This window comes from Phyllobates terribilis, unplaced genomic scaffold (genome assembly GCF_046119375.1).
Source record: "Phyllobates terribilis strain yellow unplaced genomic scaffold, ASM4611937v1 Scaffold_7__3_contigs__length_470593459, whole genome shotgun sequence".
Taxonomy (NCBI): Eukaryota; Metazoa; Chordata; class Amphibia; order Anura; family Dendrobatidae; genus Phyllobates; species Phyllobates terribilis.
The window spans coordinates 356,335,987-356,355,471 of NW_027362767.1; the positions used below are offsets into that span (position 1 = coordinate 356,335,987).

At 49.1% G+C, this 19,485-nt stretch overlaps 1 protein-coding gene across 1 annotated transcript in view; it reads right to left on the minus strand.

The window, feature by feature from the left end:
- The window catches only part of LOC141154821 (pinopsin-like), a 91,640-nt gene extending 73,829 nt beyond the window's left edge, over window positions 1–17,811 (minus strand). The window contains exon 1 of the mRNA XM_073641270.1: window positions 17,437–17,811. Coding sequence (XP_073497371.1) covers window positions 17,437–17,788 — 352 coding nt within the window. The 5' untranslated portion in view covers window positions 17,789–17,811. The remainder of the gene's footprint in view (window positions 1–17,436) is intronic.
- Window positions 17,812–19,485: the final 1,674 nt, after the last annotated feature.

Here is a 19,485-nt window from a genome sequence, read left to right on the forward strand (position 1 = left end):
AGCACCTGGTCCCTCTGCCCGGTTTCTCCCTGGTGCACTGGCGTCGTATGCCGTCGTGCCATCTTGGTCGGATCGGCCAGATACTTAGTCACGCCCCTCCAGGCACTCTCCGGTTCATGGTCCAGTGGAATCACTACAATCACACGCACACGCCGCTCAGCCCGGGCGTGTGCATAACAGCATGCTCAGGCCATGGTTCCCGTTGAGCCCCACGGCCTTCGCTCTCTGAGAAGTTTTCCAGCGACTACATGCATTAAAATAAATAAATAAAATTTTTTTTTTCCTTTAGCTGAGTTCCAGGCGAATTACACACCCGTCCAGATGGATCTATCTGCTCTCGTTCCTGCGGATCCGCTACGTTATTATGGGGATCCAAGACAAAGTCGTGCATTTGTGGAGCAATGCATGCTACACTTCAAGTTCTACCCTCTATGTTTTCCCACCGATCGGGTTAAGGTGGCATTCATTATGTCTTACCTGGCGGGTGATGCCTTGGAATGGATCAACCCCCTATATGAAACACAGGATCCGATCCTCCTGGACCTAATGGCCTTCCTGGTGGCCTTTCTAATGGTCTTCGATGATCCTAACCCGGAGGCTCCTGCTGAAGCTTCACTTCCCAATATCCTGGAGCAGCCCCAATGGGTAATGTGTGTGGGTAGCGCAATAGTCCTCCAGCCCAATGAGACTACTGCCCACCCAGAATCCTCACAGGGTGACTACGCTTTCCGGAATACTTCTCCCAACCTCAAGAGGCAGTCCAGACGTGCTAGACGTAGAGGCAAGCCGTCACGCCAGGGTCTGTCCTCCCTGAGACCTCCTGACCCCAACCTTGAAGTCCCTACTGAAGCTTCATCTCCCTGTATCCCGGAGAAGCCCCAACGGGTAATGTGCGTGGGTAGTGCACCAGTTCTCCTGCCCGAAGAGACTTCTGCCCATCCAGACTCCACACAGGAGAACTTCCTGCACCCGGCATCAGATGCTTCACCCACTTTAACCGGTGTGCATGTCCAAGGATGCTCCAAAGCTGTGGTTACCTCAGAGTCTGTGCACCTCTACTACCTGGCGGAGGACCCCCTGTTGCCTCCTGAATCCTCCGGGATACCACTCGATGACAAATGGAGAGAGACTTCTCTACACCCAGTACTCGATACTTTGTCCGCTTCGTCCTGTGAGCCTGACAATGGGTACCCCAAAGTGGTAGTTACCCCCGAGTCTCTACACCCCTCCGACCAGGCGGAGGACCTCCAGTTGTCTCCAGAACCCTTCGGGGTGCCACCTGGTGGTGAATGGACAGAGACTTTCCTATATCCTGGATCTGATACCTCGCTTGCTTCGTCCAGTGAGTCCGACCTAGTGTACTCTGAAGCAGAGGTTACCCGTGAGTCTCTACACCCCTCTGACCAGGTGGAGGACCTCCAGTTGTCTCCAGAACCCTTCGGGGTGCCACCTGGTGGTGAATGGACAGAGACTTTCCTATACTCGGTACCCGATACCTCGCCTGCTTCGTCCAGTGAGTCCGACCTAGTGTACTCTGAAGCAGATGTTTTCTCTGAGTCTCGGCACTCTTCTGACCCGGGCGGAGGACCTCCAGTTGTTTCCTGAATCCTCCGGGGTACCACCAGATAACAAAGAGACAGTGACTTTTCCTCATTATGTACCTGATAACCCGTCTATTTCTTCCTGTGAGCTTGACAAGATGTACCTCGAAGCAGAGATTACCCCCAAGTCTCTGTCCCCCTCCAACCCGGTGGAGGACTTCCAGTTGTCTCCTGTACCCTCTGGGGTGCCACCTGAAAATATGTGGAGAGAGACTTCCTTGTGTGCTGTTCCTGGTACTCCACCCGTTTCGTCTGTTGCTAAGGGTGGCTGGATGGGAGGTAGCATCCTAGCTAACCAGAGGAGACCAGTTTTTCCGGTGGACAGTGGAAGTGATCTCTTCGAAGTGAAGAATTGGCCCTCGAATTCCCTGCGGAAGATTCTGGCAGGCCTGAAGAAGAGGGGGCGTAAGGGGGGGGGTACTGTAACATACCTGGCGGCGTCCTTGCATAGTGGTCCATCTCCCACTGTGCAAGAGCGCGCACTTGATCTCCTGTCCAGAATGTCTCTCTGGCTTTCCTCCTTGCTGTCTGTTTGTCTGTTTTGGCTGCATAGGGCGACGCCCGCTGAACTTCCTGTTTCTTGTACCTGCTGCGGACACGCCCCTGTTGCACCTTCAGCCTATTGCTGTCCATCTTTGGGTATTTATACCACCTTCTTCCTCAAGATGGCGCCTGAGCATAGTGTTTCTTTCAGTGTGTGCTTGCACTCTGAAGGTGCCAGGTCCCGTTCTGTGTTCTCTTGTCTGCCTATCCTGGAGGCTGTATTTCCAGGCCTGTCTGAACACGCTCCTAGCCTGTTCCTCCTGCCTTCTAGGGGCCGATTACCTAGACCTGTTCCTGTATCTTGTCTGACCTGTCTGAACACGCTCCTAGCCTGTTCCTCTCGCCTTCTAGGGGCTGATTACCTAGACCCGCTCCTGTATCTTGTCTGTCCTGTCTGAACACGCTCCTTGCCTGTTCGTCCTGCCTCTCTGGGGGCCTTATTCCCAGACCCGCTCCTGTATCCCGCTGCAGTGTCGGTCTCCTCCGTACACTCAGTTCCAGTCTGAACTCTCTCCTATCCTTTACCTGTTTTGCCTCTATGTCCGTTCCCTTCCTTTTTCTGCAGAGTCTGAACTCGTACCTAACTCCTGCTTGTTGTCTCTGTACTCCCGTTTGTGAGTTTGTGGTCCACTCGCTACTTCACTGCAAGTACCCTGTGGGTGTCTGGCTCTGCCTTTCCCTTCCTGTCTGTTCCGTGTGAACAGAGGCCTGTCCCCCCTACTCAGCCTAGCCTGCTCTGACTCCTTTGCTCACCGCTCTGGCGGTTCTAGCCTGCTCTGACTCCTTTGCTCACCGCTCCGGCGGTTCTAGTCTGCTCTGACTCCTTTGCTTACCGCTCCGGCGGTTCTAGCCTGCTCTGACTCCTTGCTCACTGCTCCGGCAGTCCTGTCCTGCCCTGCTTCTGCCCGCTGCTCCGGCAGTCCTGTCCTGCCCTGCTTCTGCCCGCTGCTCCGGCAGTCCTGTCCTGCCCTGCTTCTGCCCGCTGCTCCGGCAGTCCTGTCCTGCCCTGCTTCTGCCCGCTGCTCCGGCAGTCCTGTCCTGCCCTGCTTCTGCCCGCTGCTCCGGCAGTCCTGTCCTGCCCTGCTTCTGCCCGCTGCTCCGGCAGTCCTGTCCTGCCCTGCTTCTGCCCGCTGCTCCGGCAGTCCTGTCCTGCCCTGCTTGTGCTCGCTGCTCCTGCAGCCCTGTCCTGCTCTGTCCTTGCCCACCGCTTCGGGCGTTCCCTCTCTGCTGTGGTTGTCTACCGCATCTGCGGTTCAGTGACCCAGTCTGTACTGGGTCTTAACCTTTCTGTGCTCCAGCCCGTCCTTTCGGCCAGTACCTCCCTGCCTGCATACTCGCCTGTATCCACCCATCTGCATACCTGCCGTGTTTGCTTATATCCACCAGTCTATGCCTGCCTAACCTGCCTGTTCCTGAGTCCCAGTGTGTACTGGGTCCTATCCCGCCTGTGTTCCTACCTGCTAGTGCCTCCCTGTCTGCACTCTAGCTGCGCTTGCCTTTACCCGCCTGCCTGCATACCAGTCGTGCCTGCCTATACCCTCCAGTCTGTGCGCCAGCCTAACCAGCCTGATCCAGTAATCCCTGTGTGGGTCAACCCCCGTGTCCGGAGTTTGACCTGGAGTAGCACCTGGTCCCTCTGCCCGGTTTCTCCCTGGTGCAATGGCGTCGTATGCCGTCGTGCCATCTTGGTCGGATCGGCCAGATACTTAGTCACGCCCCTCCAGGCACTCTCCGGTTCATGGTCCAGTGGAATCACTACAATCACACGCACACGCCGCTCAGCCCGGGCGTGTGCATAACAGCACCTGCCTGTCTGTATACCGGCCGTACCTGCCTGCACCTGCTGTGCCTGCCTGTATACCAGCCATCCCTACCATTCCAGCTTCCTGCCCCTTTGGTGGTCAGCTGCCGTGCATCCGAGGTCTGTCCTGGAGTAGTGTGGTGCCCCTGCGGGTCCAGTTGCCACAGAGGTACCGCATCTCATCCAGAGGTGTGGTACCCCACTCTCAGGTAAGGAGGGAGCACTGCCCGGGACCCACACACCCACATCCAACACAACACCACTTCATTAGGGAAGGGCGAGATTGCTCCTGAGGGAGAGCACAGTCCCAGGTCCCTGTCTGGAGGGTGGAACTAAGTTGAGGAGGTGGGTGGAGGAAGAAGTTTAGGGGAGCACAGACAGGAAGGGTATATAGGGAAGATGGAAACATCTAGAAGGGTCCATTTTCCTAGCTCCAGTCCTTGGAGCAGGAGTTGAGAGGAGTTCAGTGGAGAGTGAGAAGTAGGGCCCAGCCAGAGAGGGCCAGGACGGAAGTGAGGAGAGAAACTGGAGCAGTGGGAAAGGCTCCAGAGAGAGACAGAAGGGATCCCAGGGGCACGGCGAGTGCGGGATGCCACCAGTGAGCCCGAATTCACACTGACATGGAGGGATCAGGCTGCATTAGGGGACCGACCCCAGCCTAGTGGAGTACTTTAGGGCTCAGCTAGCAAACCGGAGGTTGCAGTATTTCATGTGCTGTAACCACTTTCCACACTCAATCGCCGAAAAGGTGGCCATATATGACCAAGGGGACAGACTGGACTTTGCCTGACAAGGCCCGCGGCTTGGGACACTGGGTGTGAGGCGCAGGGCAGGAGGGCGAGAGCCAGCGCAGTGAGACGACCTGGAGAGGTACACAAAAAGGGGTCCCGTTCAAGTGCTTCCAAGATATCTGAGAGTTGGCTGGATCACTTCCCCGGAGGATACAGGACGAGGTGGGCGGTTACAGACCGGCAACTGTAACCTGGAGAACTTAACTGTGAGTAAAACAAGAAGACTGTACCCCACTTTGTCCTTGAATAATTGCTGCGCCATCACCTGCCTTGCACTACACCAGCAACATCTACCTCATCAATCCCCATATACTGCTCTGGAGCTTGGCTCTACCCAACCAACTCTGCTGCGTCACCATCAGCCCCAGTGGATCTTCACCGTAGTGGCGGCCCCATATAGCCGCATACCAGGGGAGGCGTCACGAACATTATCCCCAAATCTTTATTTCCACAAATTGATTGCTCTTTATTTGACCACCCGGGGCCACGGACCGGGTCACTGCCACCGTGACATCCCCAATACAGGACCGACCCAGCTACCGAGTACCCCATGGCCCCAGGGGGCGCGTCAGTAGCACCTGGTGTCCATCCGGAGCCAAGTCTAACCCCACCATCAGGGGCTCTACCGAAGAGTTGGGTGTTTGCTTAGTCACGCCTCTCCAGGCTTTCCTCGGTCCCCGGCACAGTGGTTCCACAACTATTCCCGTTAAACTAGTCAGTCTTTTTAGTAGCAATTTCTCACTACATGTATGTTTTCATTCCCAGGTATTATTTTTCTCCTAAGAAACTAATTTAGTTTTAGCCCCATACCTCTTATTCTGACTGTACCTCAAGTTGGTGGCTCCTCAAACATCACACTGGTCTCATTTCTGAATCTTTCTGCCACAACTGTTTGAAAAAGTGCAGAATTTGCTAAAAAAAAGCCTGATCTGTCACTGTTTTTTATGGATCTGTTGGAGTTTTTCATCACTAACTACAAACACTACATGCTCAAAAATCACAAAAAAAAGTGTGCCTAGTCTTTAGGGGTAAACAGCTTTAGTTTTTATTTTTGGTGGGCTACCAAAAGTTTTGCACCTTTTTTTATCACGTAAAGGGCTGTTTTTATATATATATATATATATATATATATATATATATTTTTTTTATTTTTTTAAGAGATTTATGGTCATCATCTTTTAATCACATTTTATTATTGTACAATTTTTTAATGTAACTGAAGCAGAGGTCTGGGTTGAATAGTGGCAGAGGCATTGTCACATGCTCTATTTAATACATAGTACTTTTGGGACAGAGAAGCGGGACACTAATTATGGCATCTTCGCCGCTCACCATCTTGGTGGAGTCCTCAAAGTTTTGGAGGATGGTACATATGTCTGACATCCATGTCCACTCCTGAGGGCTTATGTGTGGAGTCTGAACTGAATACCGACGGCCTTGTTGATGCTGGTACTCAACAACTGCCCTCTTCAGCTCACAAATCCTTCCCAACATCTGCAGTGTAGAGTTCCAACGTGTGGGGACTTCACACACCAGTCTGTGAGCTGGAAGCTGCAAATGCTGCTGAAGCACGGCAAGGGCGGCGGAAGCTGTAGCTGACTTTCTAAAATGGGCACACAGGCGGCGTACTTTGACAAGCAGATCCGGCAGCTCCGTGTAGGATTTGAGAAATCGCTGAACCACGAGGTTAAGCACATGGGCCAGGCATGGTACGTGTGTGAGCTCGCCTCGCCTCAGAACCGCCACCAGGTTCCGGCCATTGTCACATACGACCATGTCTGGCTGTTGGTTCAGTGGTGTGAGCCACAGATCTGCCTGCAACTCTTCAGCATTGTGTGGTTTGTCACCTACGCATATTAGCTTCAACACAGCCTGTTGCCGCTAGGCCGAGGCAATGCTGCAGTGTTTCCAGCTTGTGACTGATGTGCTCATTTTGGAGATGGAGTCTGAAGAGGAGGAGGAGGCTGAGGTGCAGGAGCTGTAGACTGTGGGGGCAACCCTGATTGACCTAGGGCCGCGATCCTTGGTGTCGGGAGGACGTGTTCCATCCCAAGGTCCGACTGGGTCCCGGCTTCCACTATGTTAACCCAGTGTGCCGTCAGCGAGATGTACCGTCCCTGCCCACAAGTACTTGTCGACGTGTCCTTGGTTAGGTGGACTTTCCCGGTAACTGCGTTGTTGAGGGCACGGCTAATGTTTTGGGACACGTGCTTGTGTAATGCGGGGCCAGCACACTGGGAGAAATAGCGGCGGCTGGGGACAGAGTACCGAGGAACGGCCGCCGCCATCAGGTTGCGGAATGCGTCCGTCTCCACAAGCCTAAAAGGCAATATTTCGAGAGCAAGCAGTTGCGAAATGTGTGAATTTAGTAGTGTGGCCTTTGGGGCGTTGGCTGCGTATTTGCGCTTGCGTTCCAAGGACTGGGGTATGGACAACTGAACACTGCGCTGGGACAAGGACGTGCTTCCTGATGCTGCTACTTGAGAGTGTGCAATGACAGGTACAGGGCAGGAGGCATCTTCGCATGCACCATGGTCAGGGAATTGGCTTGCATGCACAACAGCGGAAGAAGCAGTGGTGCCACCCGCAGACACTGTTCCTGGACCCTGGGGTTCGGCCCACAAAGTCGGGTGCTTTGCCACCCCTGCTGATGCTGACCTGGCAGGTGGTTCAAATGGCCTTTTTAGGGTTATCGGCAGAGACTTTAAAAAACAACCAGACTTGGGAAGACCTAACAGTTGTACTGGCAACTTCCTTCATGTTGGTGTTACAGGGAACAGTTGCCTGCCTTCTTTCTGCAGCCATCACACTGCTACTTCCTGCCTGTTGGGGTGCTCTGCCTCCCTCCCCCTGTGTGCTGCTCTCCTCGCTCTGCATGTCCTCCTGCCAGGTTGGGTCAGTTACTATATCATCCACCACCTCGTCTTCCACTTCCGCACCCTGGTCCTCCTCCTGACTTTCTGGCAATTGTGTCTCATCATCGTCCACCTCTTGTGACACTTTGCCACCGTCGCCTTCGTGTGACCGTGGCTGCTCAAATATTTGGGCATCGCTACATGCGATCTCCTCTTGCCCCGCTTCAAGTGGGCCGGGCGAGAGGCCCGAATCTATAAATGGAAAAGTGAACAGCTTTTCGGAGTATCCAAGTTTGGGATCCGTTGTCTCCAGGCACTCGGCCTGGTGGGATGAAGGAGGATCAGGGTGAGGAATATGCAGTCCAGACTCACGGCTATTGAGACTTGACCATGTGGAAGACAGGGTGGGGGTGGTGGTGGCTAAGTGACTGGAAGCATTATCTGCTATCCAACCAATAACCTTTTCACCCTGCTCTGTGTTCAATAGTGGTGTTCAGCGGTGCCCTATTAATTGGGATAGGAAGGTCGAGCGAGAAGATGTGGGTGTTTGTTGTGGCACAATTTCAGCTTGTCCACGGCCTCTGCATTCACCATCACGTCCAGTTCCCCGTCCCTTGCCCATTTTAAATGGAGGACAATATCTTCCATGCTCACTACAAATGACTGAATTTGGAGCGAACTTATATGTGATCCGTGTGACGGACAAACCACAGTTTTAAATACCTGGCCTGTAAGTAACTATTTTGAACAGCAAACTTGTGTCAATTGCTTCACTGACACACTGAAACAAATTTTTAAGAGGTCAGAAATGGCAGTATTTTCAGCGCAATTATATGTGATCCGTGTGACGGACAAACCACAGTTTTAAATAGCTGGATATTTAGCGCTGTAATATGGAAAGGACCTGGCAGTACTCTGCAGTGCCAACAAGCAAATGGCGCAGAACAACGGTGTTCTCTGGATTGCTTTATAAGCAAATAATGAGGATTAAGATCCCCAAAAAAAATTATTCCTTGGACCTGGGCCTATTTCTAGAAATATCTAACAGCAGCAGCAGCAGACAAAACTGGAATGGAGCCTCTTGTGCTATGTGCACTGCAGTCTGCTATATAACCTGCCTGCCTATGTACACCGCCTGCCTGATATCTCTGCCAATGGATTAGTCCTCAGAAGGACTGTTTGTTGAGATGGATATGTGTCTCTAATATAGTTTGGTATACCTACACTAACTAGAAACAAGCAAATCTCTCCCTAGCTCAGCAGCACCTCTTCCTACACTGTCTGTTTCCGGAGTGACTGTGACGACCATGGCGACCCCAGGTCTGATATAGACCTGATGAAGCTGTGCGGCCAGCCAATCACTGTAATGCCACAACCAACATGGCTATGACATTACAGTGAGTGGCAGGCAATCCATGTATGTTCATTGGCTCTGTAAAGAGCGCCAAACATGCAGGGAGGAGACCTGAGCTCCTGCCGAGCAACCCCGGAAATACTTGGCGAGCGCCGAGCATCTCGATCAGTGAGATGCTTGGGCGAGCACCGAGCAGTAGCGAGCATGCTCGCTCATCACTACTTGTTATCCATTGTTCTGTGGTTTTATCTGATCTTAATCTGTCTTGTACTATATAGGGTTAAAATTATTAGTGCCTGATTGTTACCCACCAACAGATGTGTAATACCATCCTTGTAATTTCACCCCATGACCTGAAGAAGGCAGTATTCCACTGCAGAAACACGTATTGTTTTATTGACCTAATATAGGTGGTTTTTATTATTTCCTCTCCACCATCCATTCCTTGGCGCTCCATAGACCGCGGCTTTGTCCTTCATCTGCTCCATAACCCTTCGTTAGGCTCTGCTCACATCATGTTTGGAGCCCTCCATCAGAAGTATACAGCTGGATAAGTTTCATATATAGGCCATCTCCAGAAGCTGGGAGTCTGCTATGTGCAACCACAAGGGGCAAAAATAGGAGACGAGCCCCCTCACATCCTACCTGTGGGGCTATCCTGTAGCAGGGGGGCACATTGTTTGAGGGCAGGATTCCTGGCCAGCAGAAGCCATTTACCCCCTGTTAAATCAGCAACCATATTGGACAGTAGCAGGAGTTGCTGCAGCCACCTTAGTAATGTAGTTGCTACATGGACAGTTACATACTGTACAAACAGACTTCAACAGCTGGACGTGGCACCTAAAGCTCAGTGACCATAGCCTCTTTTGAGAAGCTGGGACACTCCTGTGAACTCTTCAAGACCTTCTCCACGCCAGCAGCAACAAGCTCAACCCATAGCTTCCCCTCCAGCAGATCCCACCACCAACCAAGAGCCTTTCGTGGAAGAACTTTCCCCACATCAGTATATGCAAGATCCTTTGACAGAAAGGTGCCCTTTCTGGTATCTTCTGGCTGGCAACCCCAGCTTTAGGCTATGTTCACATTGCGTTTTACCTTTGGTCATATTTGTGAAAGCCTGGAAAATGGGATAAAGGCGTTTGTGCTGATGGGGCCATTGACTGTAAGGATGCAGACGCAGTCACTGTGTGTTCTGTCGGGCATTATTTTTGGCCATATCCGGCTATTTGAGGCGAGCACCGAGATGTGGTTGACTGCGTCTTGGAGCTCGCAGCAAATAGGCGGATACGGCTGTAAATAATGACCAATGGAGCTCACAGTAACGCTGTCTGCATCATTGAAGTCAACGGCCCCATCAATGCAAATGTCAGAATCCTATTTTCCAGAGCTTCTGACGTAAGCCCCAACAGAGCCACTGAACTAAGGGTAAAAAGCTATGTGAACATAGCCTTACCTGGTCATCGGGTGGACTCCCCATTCCTATAGTGACTTCACAAGAGCCCTCCAAAGAATCCAATTAATGGATGCCTGTGATTGATGCCATACAGTAGCATCCGTCACACATTACAGATACTATTTTACAGGATACTATTGCACAGACTGATGTGAACATGCACTTAAATGTTTACACAATTTCTCTAAAAAAAACCAAAAAAAAAAACTTTTATAATAAATCTGCATGCTGGCTACAATAGGAAATACTTCATCCTGGTAAATAGGGAGCAATTATTCTTCCTGATAGGAGGTCATCACGCTGTTGTATCCAGCCTAGATCACAAGGCTATCAACAATAAGCAATTAGGTAAGAAGTGCTATGTTTATTGCATCTTGTATCCTGACTCTGCCTGTGAAAAAAGTCACCTTGTAGCCCCCAATCTTATTGTATTTTCATAGGGCAGATAGGAAATGAAAGCAGATAACTAATAGGGCCCCCATTAGCCAACACAGCACCAATGTAGGAGGCTTCATGTGTACAGATGTCACAGCTTGTGCCTGTGATGGTTTTACTTTTGCTCATAGTTTTGTTATGTACCAACCATCGGTGATCATAGACAGAAGCTCGGGTCACGTTCAGAGAGTTTTTCTTCTAGGAACCCAAGAGGTAGGCAATGTGATGAATGGGACCCTAGGATAGAGGGGTCTTGGTCCGATGTCGTCTCATCCGATTTACTACTAGGTGGTGACATGTCCACATGAAAAAGTTGTGGAGTATTATTATAAATGGTTCTGGATAAGGATAATTCGATCTGATAAGGATTTAGAAAAAAAAAAGTAGCGATTGTCCTTCCTAAAGAGGGATATGTGGAAGGAACGTTGGCCGACCAGTATGTTGAGCTGCTTCGCCCCGCCATAAAATCTGATTTAAATTAGGATGTTGGTCCAAGAACTGTATATGAGGAACTGAGCTCCTGTTCTCAGATGATATATTTTCAAAAGCATTTTTGGGTTTTACTTTTGTTAACCAGTAGGTGGCGTATTTGTGCCTAATTTATGAAGAAATTGGCATATATCGAGGTAAATCTCATAGAAAATGCACTACAGCAGTTAGAGATCACTCCACACTAGAAACTGTTTTTCCTTTGTTTCCACATCAGCTATATAAAAAAATACCTGTAGGATAATATACTGTATAATCAAAGCCTTCTAAAATACTTCCCCTTCTTTATAAACTTGTAAGATTTCTGCTTGATGACAATGAAAGGAAACATGTCTTCAGTTACTGCTCATACAAGTGCTGTTTAGCAAATCAGAAATCAACTCTAATATGCACCCAGAAGCAGAATGTACTTAGGGCAGGTTTGCCACCTGTGGTTTTAAATAATTCAGAGACAAAAAGCAGAGATCTTGAAAATGGAGATGCATTAAAGGGGTGGTCTACTACTCGGACAACCCCTTCTGAATCCCTTTTTTCCCCCTTTGTAAAATAAACACTCATACTCGCCTCCGGTGCCAGCACCGTTCCTGCAGTGTCGGCACTGGCTCTCCCGTGGATCCCGTGACATTGTTATGTCACACTATACCTGCGGCCAATCAGCGCTGGCTTTACTCTCCCCACCTTTGGACACATCACATACATCTCAGAAAGTGAGAGTCCCTGTTGCTCTCTCACTTCCTCCTGATATATGTGATGCATCTGAAGGCAGAGAGAGTGAAGCCAGCGCTGATTGGCTGCAGGGATCGCGTGACATAATGTCACAGGATCCACGGGAGAGCCAGTGCCGACACTGGAGGTGAGCAGAAGTATTATTAATTTACAAAGGGGAAATAGAGATTAAGAAGGGGTTGTCCAAGTAGTGGCCAACCTTTTAAAAAGTATTTGTTCCCAAAACACACTTCTTGTTGAAATTTCAATCTTGAGTAGGAAACGTCATGGAAAAGCCATGGCTGCTCATAGTAGTACGAGCAACATGTACCTGGCGTTGTTGTATTGAAGAACGGCTCCTGGGACACTTTCATGTTCCCTCATGAAGGCTTTCTCATTATATTGCTCACGTGGTCTCCAGATCAATCTCCGGATATCATTGCATCTAAGACATTATCTGGACTCATCTTTGAAGAGAATACACCTTCATTCCAGCCTTCATTGCCATCTTGCTCTGCACCACGATAGTGTTAGATTAATAGAACATCTGTGTCTGGGCATCTGGCTTGTAGCCCAAAGTCGTGAAGACACCTTCTGATGGTTTGCGTAGAGCCTTTGACACCTTAGAACTGGTATGTGACCTCCAATTTCACCTGCAGTGCATAATGCATCTCTACTCACCATTCTTTGAATCTGATGAGACCACGTGGGCAACACCATAAAGAGATCAAAGAGGGAACGAAACACCAGTCCTACTCCTGGGATTATTGCGTGGGGTTGCATAATGTATTGTAGCCGGACCCTTCTAGTCTTCATTTCAGGTACACTAACAGCTCAGTGATTTGGTGGTGGAACCAGTGGTGTGGCCATTTTTCCAAAGTGTCCCAGGAGCCGTTTTTCAACACTACTTTACATTACTGTGCCCATTTATAGTAATGTGATGGGTTAGGCCAGCGTTAGAGGGAAGGGGTGCAATGGGAAATTGCCCAGGGGCCCAATGCACAAGCGCCCACCAGCACGACTACACATCTGTGGACCAGTGAGTCTGTGGCCATCAGCCTTTACAAACTAGAAACTGCACTCAAAGCCAATTGTGCATTATATATCAGTGCAGTTTCTGAAGTTAAAGGGTAGTAGCTGACATCATGGGGACATGACCAGAGCTTCTTAAACCTACAGAAGAGCGGAGGAACTGAAGAGGAGGAGAGAGCCTGGGATGTACTATATAGTGTGTGTGTAACATGCAGTGGGTGTATAGCATGAAGTGTGTGTGTGTTTTATGTAACATACAACGTGTGTGTTTAACATGCAGTATTGGAATGTAGCATCAACATGTAAAAATACTGGCACTGCAGGTGAGCATTCATAGGTGTACTGTACACGTCAGTGATCACCCAACAATCAATGTTTATTTATCAAGTCTCTATAAAGAGGTCGATAATCAAGCGCCAAACTACTTGAATGGTGCTTCTTTAATGGTCTGAAAACAGCTTGTGTAACTGCACCTTAAATGTTTGTGTGATGGTGCAATATTTTAATATCAGGAGCCCCACTTTTAAAGGGACTGTCAACACAGAATGACTGTTCAAACTAAGTCCCTCCACTCTGTGCTTCACGGCGGGGCCAATCATTTATATACACCTTCTCACCTTGTTGTTTTCCATCTATCTCCACTGCCCTCCTCTTCTCTGATTGACAGTTCTGGCTTCATAGGGCCAGAGAAGGGTGTAGAGGGAAACCAAGCAGGTGGGGAGGTGTATATAAATGATTGGCCGCCATGAAGCTCTGAGCGCCTGTCTCTTGTTTGAACAGTCATCCTGTGCTGACAGACTCCCTTTAATCTCACCCATGACCACATTTTGCCTACTACTGGTGATAGTATCATTTGGAGTTTGACTTTTTTTGCACTTTTACCAAGACGTTCCACCCATTGTCCCCCAATTACAGCTGAAACAAGGATGATAATCTTCCATAATAGTGGATGAGAGTTACAGAAATAGTTCAGAATGCTCACTTGAATGTAAAAAAGTGACTACCGCCTCTGAAACTTTGGACATTCAATGGAAGGTACTGTAAGTCCCATATTTGATGTCAAGGGCTACACACACATCCCCCATAATGTGGTAGGTTGAGTTCAGATGAGCAGTGGATTCTCAACACAAACTGCCAATGATCATAATCTCTGATAAACCAGTGCTAAAACAGGCAATATACAGGCAGACGGCCATCGGCTGACAGTCCTGAGCAGACATGTCTCATGACTCCCCATACACATGAGCACAGGAGAGGTCGGACACCTCTGGCAGCGGCTTATCTCCCCTGAAAACAAATGAATCAGATGTTGAAATTCCAACTGCCTGATCCTTCTCTCCTCGGACATCACCTGAATATGTTTAGTTGCTCTTCTATGGCAAAATGTTCACCCATAAACCCAAACCTAGATTATGTTCACAACCCCATTACTCCTGATTACTTCCCTTTTAATCCCTGCCACATTACCACAAAACCACAAGAACCACAATTTCCTACAATCAAGCCCCAGCATTATCATCAACCCCCACAGACCAGCACTGCAGTTACAGCTGAAGTGGTGGGACAGGGGAGAACTTGCTGATCGCTGGGGGTCTGATTGCTGGGCCCCCCACACTTGGCCGGGTGCGTTGGGTGCTGGCGCCGGGCCTGGCTGGGACCTCCAGCGATGCTGATATCAAGACTCTGAAACCCAGCCCTGACTGGAGCGGAGGTGCACGTGCTCGACTGCCACGGATTTCATTGTCTATGGGACTGTTGGAGAAAGCCAAGCGTTGTACTTGGCAGTTCCATAGACAATGAATGGAGACTGCGCCTGTTCACCTCCGCTCCTGTTCTCAAGATTCCAGAGCCCTGATTTAGGGATCGCTGAGATTCCTGCTACTTGGACCCCAAGCAATCAGCAATTTATTCCCTTTACACTGCATAGGGAATAACTTTTTGTTTTTTTTGGGGGGAGGGGGAAAGACTCTTTACCACTGCTCCATAATATAAGCCAGGGTACCCCATAAAAGATTACCCAAAAGACAGATTTATTGCTCTTTCTTTTTAGGGTACACCTGATTTTGGAGAAAATTACACAACTTTGTGACATCCTCACTCCAAAAAAAGAACAGGATAGAAAAGTGATCCTGGCCAAGTTGTATACTTACTTTGAGCAAGCCACAGTTCCAGCATAAGAGAGAGTCACCAAACTGTGCAAGACATATTGCCCCTATAATACTAGCCGCACACCGAATACAACAGGTACAGTGTACCCATAAACAATCCATAGTGTCCACATGAACGGGCCAGCCACAGCACCTTCATAATACCATAGCAGTGCACCCCACAATCACAGAACCTTCATAATACCATAGCAGTGCCCCCAAAATCACAGCACCTTCATAATACCATAGCAGTGCCCCCACAGTCACAGCACCTTCATAATACCATAGCAGTGCCCCCACAGTCACAGCACCTTCATAATACCATAGCAGTGCCCCCAGTCACAGCACCTTCATAATACCATAGCAGTGCCCCCACAGTCACAGCACCTTCATAATACCATAGCAGTGCCCCCACAGTCACAGCACCTTCATAATACCATAGCAGTGCCCCCAGTCACAGCACCTTCATAATACCATAGCAGTGCCCCCACACTCACAGCACCTTCATAATACCATAGCAGTGCCCCCACAATCACAGCACCTTCATAATACCATAGCAGTGCCCCCACAATCACAGCACCTTCATAATACCATAGCAGTGCCCCCACAATCACAGCACCTTCATAATACCATAGCAGTGCCCCCACAGTCACAGCACCTTCATAATACCATAGCAGTGCCCCCACAGTCACAGCACCTTCATAATACCATAGCAGTGCCCCCACAATCACAGCACCTTCATAATACCATAGCAGTGCCCCCACAATCACAGCACCTTCATAATACCATAGCAGTGCCCCCACAATCACAGCACCTTCATAATACCATAGCAGTGCCCCCACAATCACAGCACCTTCATAATACCATAGCAGTGCCCCCACAATCACAGCACCTTCATAATACCATAGCAGTGCCCCCACAATCACAGCACCTTCATAATACCATAGCAGTGCCCCCACAATCACAGCACCTTCATAATACCGTAGCAGTGCCCCCACAATCACAGCACCTTCATAATACCATAGCAGTGCCCCCACAATCACAGCACCTTCATAATACCATAGCAGTGCCCCCACAATCACAGCACCTTCATAATACCATAGCAGTGCCCCCACAATCACAGCACCTTCATAATACCATAGCAGTGCCCCCACAATCACAGCACCTTCATAATACCATAGGAGTGCCCCCACAATCACAGCACCTTCATAATACCATAGGAGTGCCCCCACAATCACAGCACCTTCATAATACCATAGCTGTGCCCCCACAATCACAGCACCTTCATAATACCATAGCTGTGCCCCCACAATCACAGCACCTTCATAATACCATAGCAGTGCCCACACAATCACAGCACCTTCATAATACCATAGCAGTGCCCCCAGTCACAGCACCTTCATAATACCATAGCAATGCCCCCACAGCCACAGAACCTTCATAATACCATAGCAATGCCCCCACAGCCACAGAACCTTCATAATACCATAGCAATGCCCCCACAGCCACAGAACCTTCATAATACCATAGCAATGCCCCCACAGTTACAGAACCTTCATAATACCATAGCAATGCCCCCACAATCACAACACCTTCATAATACCATAGCAATGCCCCCACAATCACAACACCTTCATAATACCATAGCAGTGCCCCCACAATCACAGCACCTTCATAATACCATAGCAGTGCCCCCACAATCACAGCACCTTCATAATACCATAGCAATGCCCCCACAGTTACAGAACCTTCATAATACCATAGCAGTGCCCCCACAGTCACAACACCTTCATAATACCATAGCAGTGCCCCCACAATCACAGCACCTTCATAATACGATAGCAATGCCCCCACAGCCACAGAACCTTCATAATACCATAGCAGTGCCCCCACAATCACAGCCACAGTGGGGAAGTCCACAGTGATCACTAGTGGACAGCCACTGACTTCCAGCTGCATTACAAGCACCTGCTCACCCAGGAAGAGGTTGGGACATTTTGGGAGAACAGGAAAGTAAGTATGTTGGAAATGAAATCCCAGGTTACTCATAAAATCAGCATCAGAATAATGTGCAGATGCAGCAGAGCTGAATTTGTCACCAAACTATTTATTTGGGGTAAGGGCTAGGTTTATTGCAGTCCTATGTAAAACCACAGCCAAGACCTTGCAAAAAGGAGTAGTAAGAAACTCGGCTCTGCTACATCTGCAAATAAAATCCCAGGTTACTCACCAAACAAGGAGTTGCAGAAGCCATACCACTTACATCCCTGCTGTCCTATAAGCCACCCACCAGATACACTGGCTGCAAAGCTGAATGGAGTCCCAAAGACACAGACCAGCAGGTCACTGACACTGATGTTCAGCAGGATCATATTAATGGGGGTCCTCACAGCTTCAAACTTCACAAAGATCAGCAGCACTAGAAAGTTGTAGAGAGATCCCAGCACCAGGATGCAGCCCAGGCACACAGCCACCACATTGTGAGCTGTCCTGCTGAGCCCAGCTGCAGAGGGGTCCCTGCTGTCCCCAAGGCTGAGGTTGTGCACTACAGAGTCATTCAGCGAGCCTGGGGCATACACCATCTCTTCTGATCATCACCCTCTACTGCTGCAGCTGATTATTAGGGCATCCCGGTGTAATTCAGCTGCAGGAGCATCCAGGGGGTGCAGGAGCTCCCCCTGCTGGCAGCTGGCTGCGCTGCATGGTCATATTGGATTGACTGCAAGTCAGCAGGGAAGCAGCTGATTGGACTTGGATCTGCAGTTAACTCCTGATTGACTGGTATTTTTGGCCAGCATATAAGTAGATATAATAGATGAAACTTGTTTCATTTTGAGTATGCTAGAAAACAATTTGTTGAATGATCACATGAAACATTTTTAAAATGTAATTATAATTGTTTTTTAATAGGAAAATAGCTTTAAAATAGTTTAGAAAACCATCAGGGTATGCTCATTCAGCTGACCATTATGACTCCAAACCTGACCAAGCACAAGTATCCAAGGCTCAACTGAGCATCCCTGGAGGTAGGGGAGTAAGAGGTGGTCAGACCCCCTGGCAATAAGCCTCTATGTTTGAGTAGCCCTACTCATATGGTCTATTCTAGGGGTTTGGACAACTATGCAAGAGACAGTGTAGTAGGAGGACCACCTTTATTTAGGATGTAATGACAGGAGACAATAGGAGCTTTTAAATGCAAATAAAAAGATTATTAAATATATATATAAACTGTAAAAATTCATATAAAGTCCATAAAAAGTATATGATGTGTTCAGAACAGAAGCAGACACCCCGCCCAGGGGGTAAAGTGCAAGGTGAAAAGGATTATATAGTATACAAAACCACATGTCCACACAAGACTACCTGGCACGCTAAAGATTTGAAAAGTGAAGTTAGTAAAGGGGAGGCAGACATTGCTGCTGTAACACCCCACAAAAAGTCAAAAGCAAAGAGAAGAGAGCAACAAGTAGTAGCCCTCATAAGAAATTGTGCTACAGGTGAGACTAAATGGGGCTAGTGGTGAGACACTTACCCAAGGGCTGGAGACCCCCCAATGGGATGAAAAGGTGCTGTAATAGCTTCCCAACGCGCGTTTCGCATTGACAATGCGTTGCTTTCTCAAGGGAAGGTCTCACCTGTAGCACCTGGTAGAAGGCCTGCCATGGTCCCCAATGATAATCCACATGTGCTGTGCAAATGCTGCGGAAATTTACGCTGCGGATTATCATTGTGGAAAAAAATGCAGCACTACCAATTATTTTGCGGAAGTGCTGCGTTTTCGCCGCCATTGACTTGCATTGAAACGCATGGATTACGCATCACTGCATCTGTAGATGCGCATTCCACGCGTTTCAATGTGCGGATGGTACCCGGGTCTAGAGGACAGGAGACTCTCCTCCGGACCCGAGAACCATAGAGCCTGTGAAAAAAAGAATAAAATAAAAAATAAATGTTATATTTACCTTCTGACGGCCCCCGTTGCGCTCGTCCTCCCTTGCCGGCAGATCGCGGTGGACTGAAGGACCTGCGCTAACGTCATAGTCATGTGATGGCAGGTCCTTCAGTGCAGTGTACCGCGAACTGCCGACAAGGGAGAACGGAGCGAAGCAAGACTGCGGGGGCCATCAGAAGGTAAGTATGGATTTATTTTTTTTATTTTTTACCATTCTTTACCGTCACACTATATAAATCCATGCCAGTTGCATGGATTTATATAGTGTGACCAAGTTGACAAGCACTTTCCAAGTGATGCTAAAATCGCTTGGAAAGCGCTTGTCAA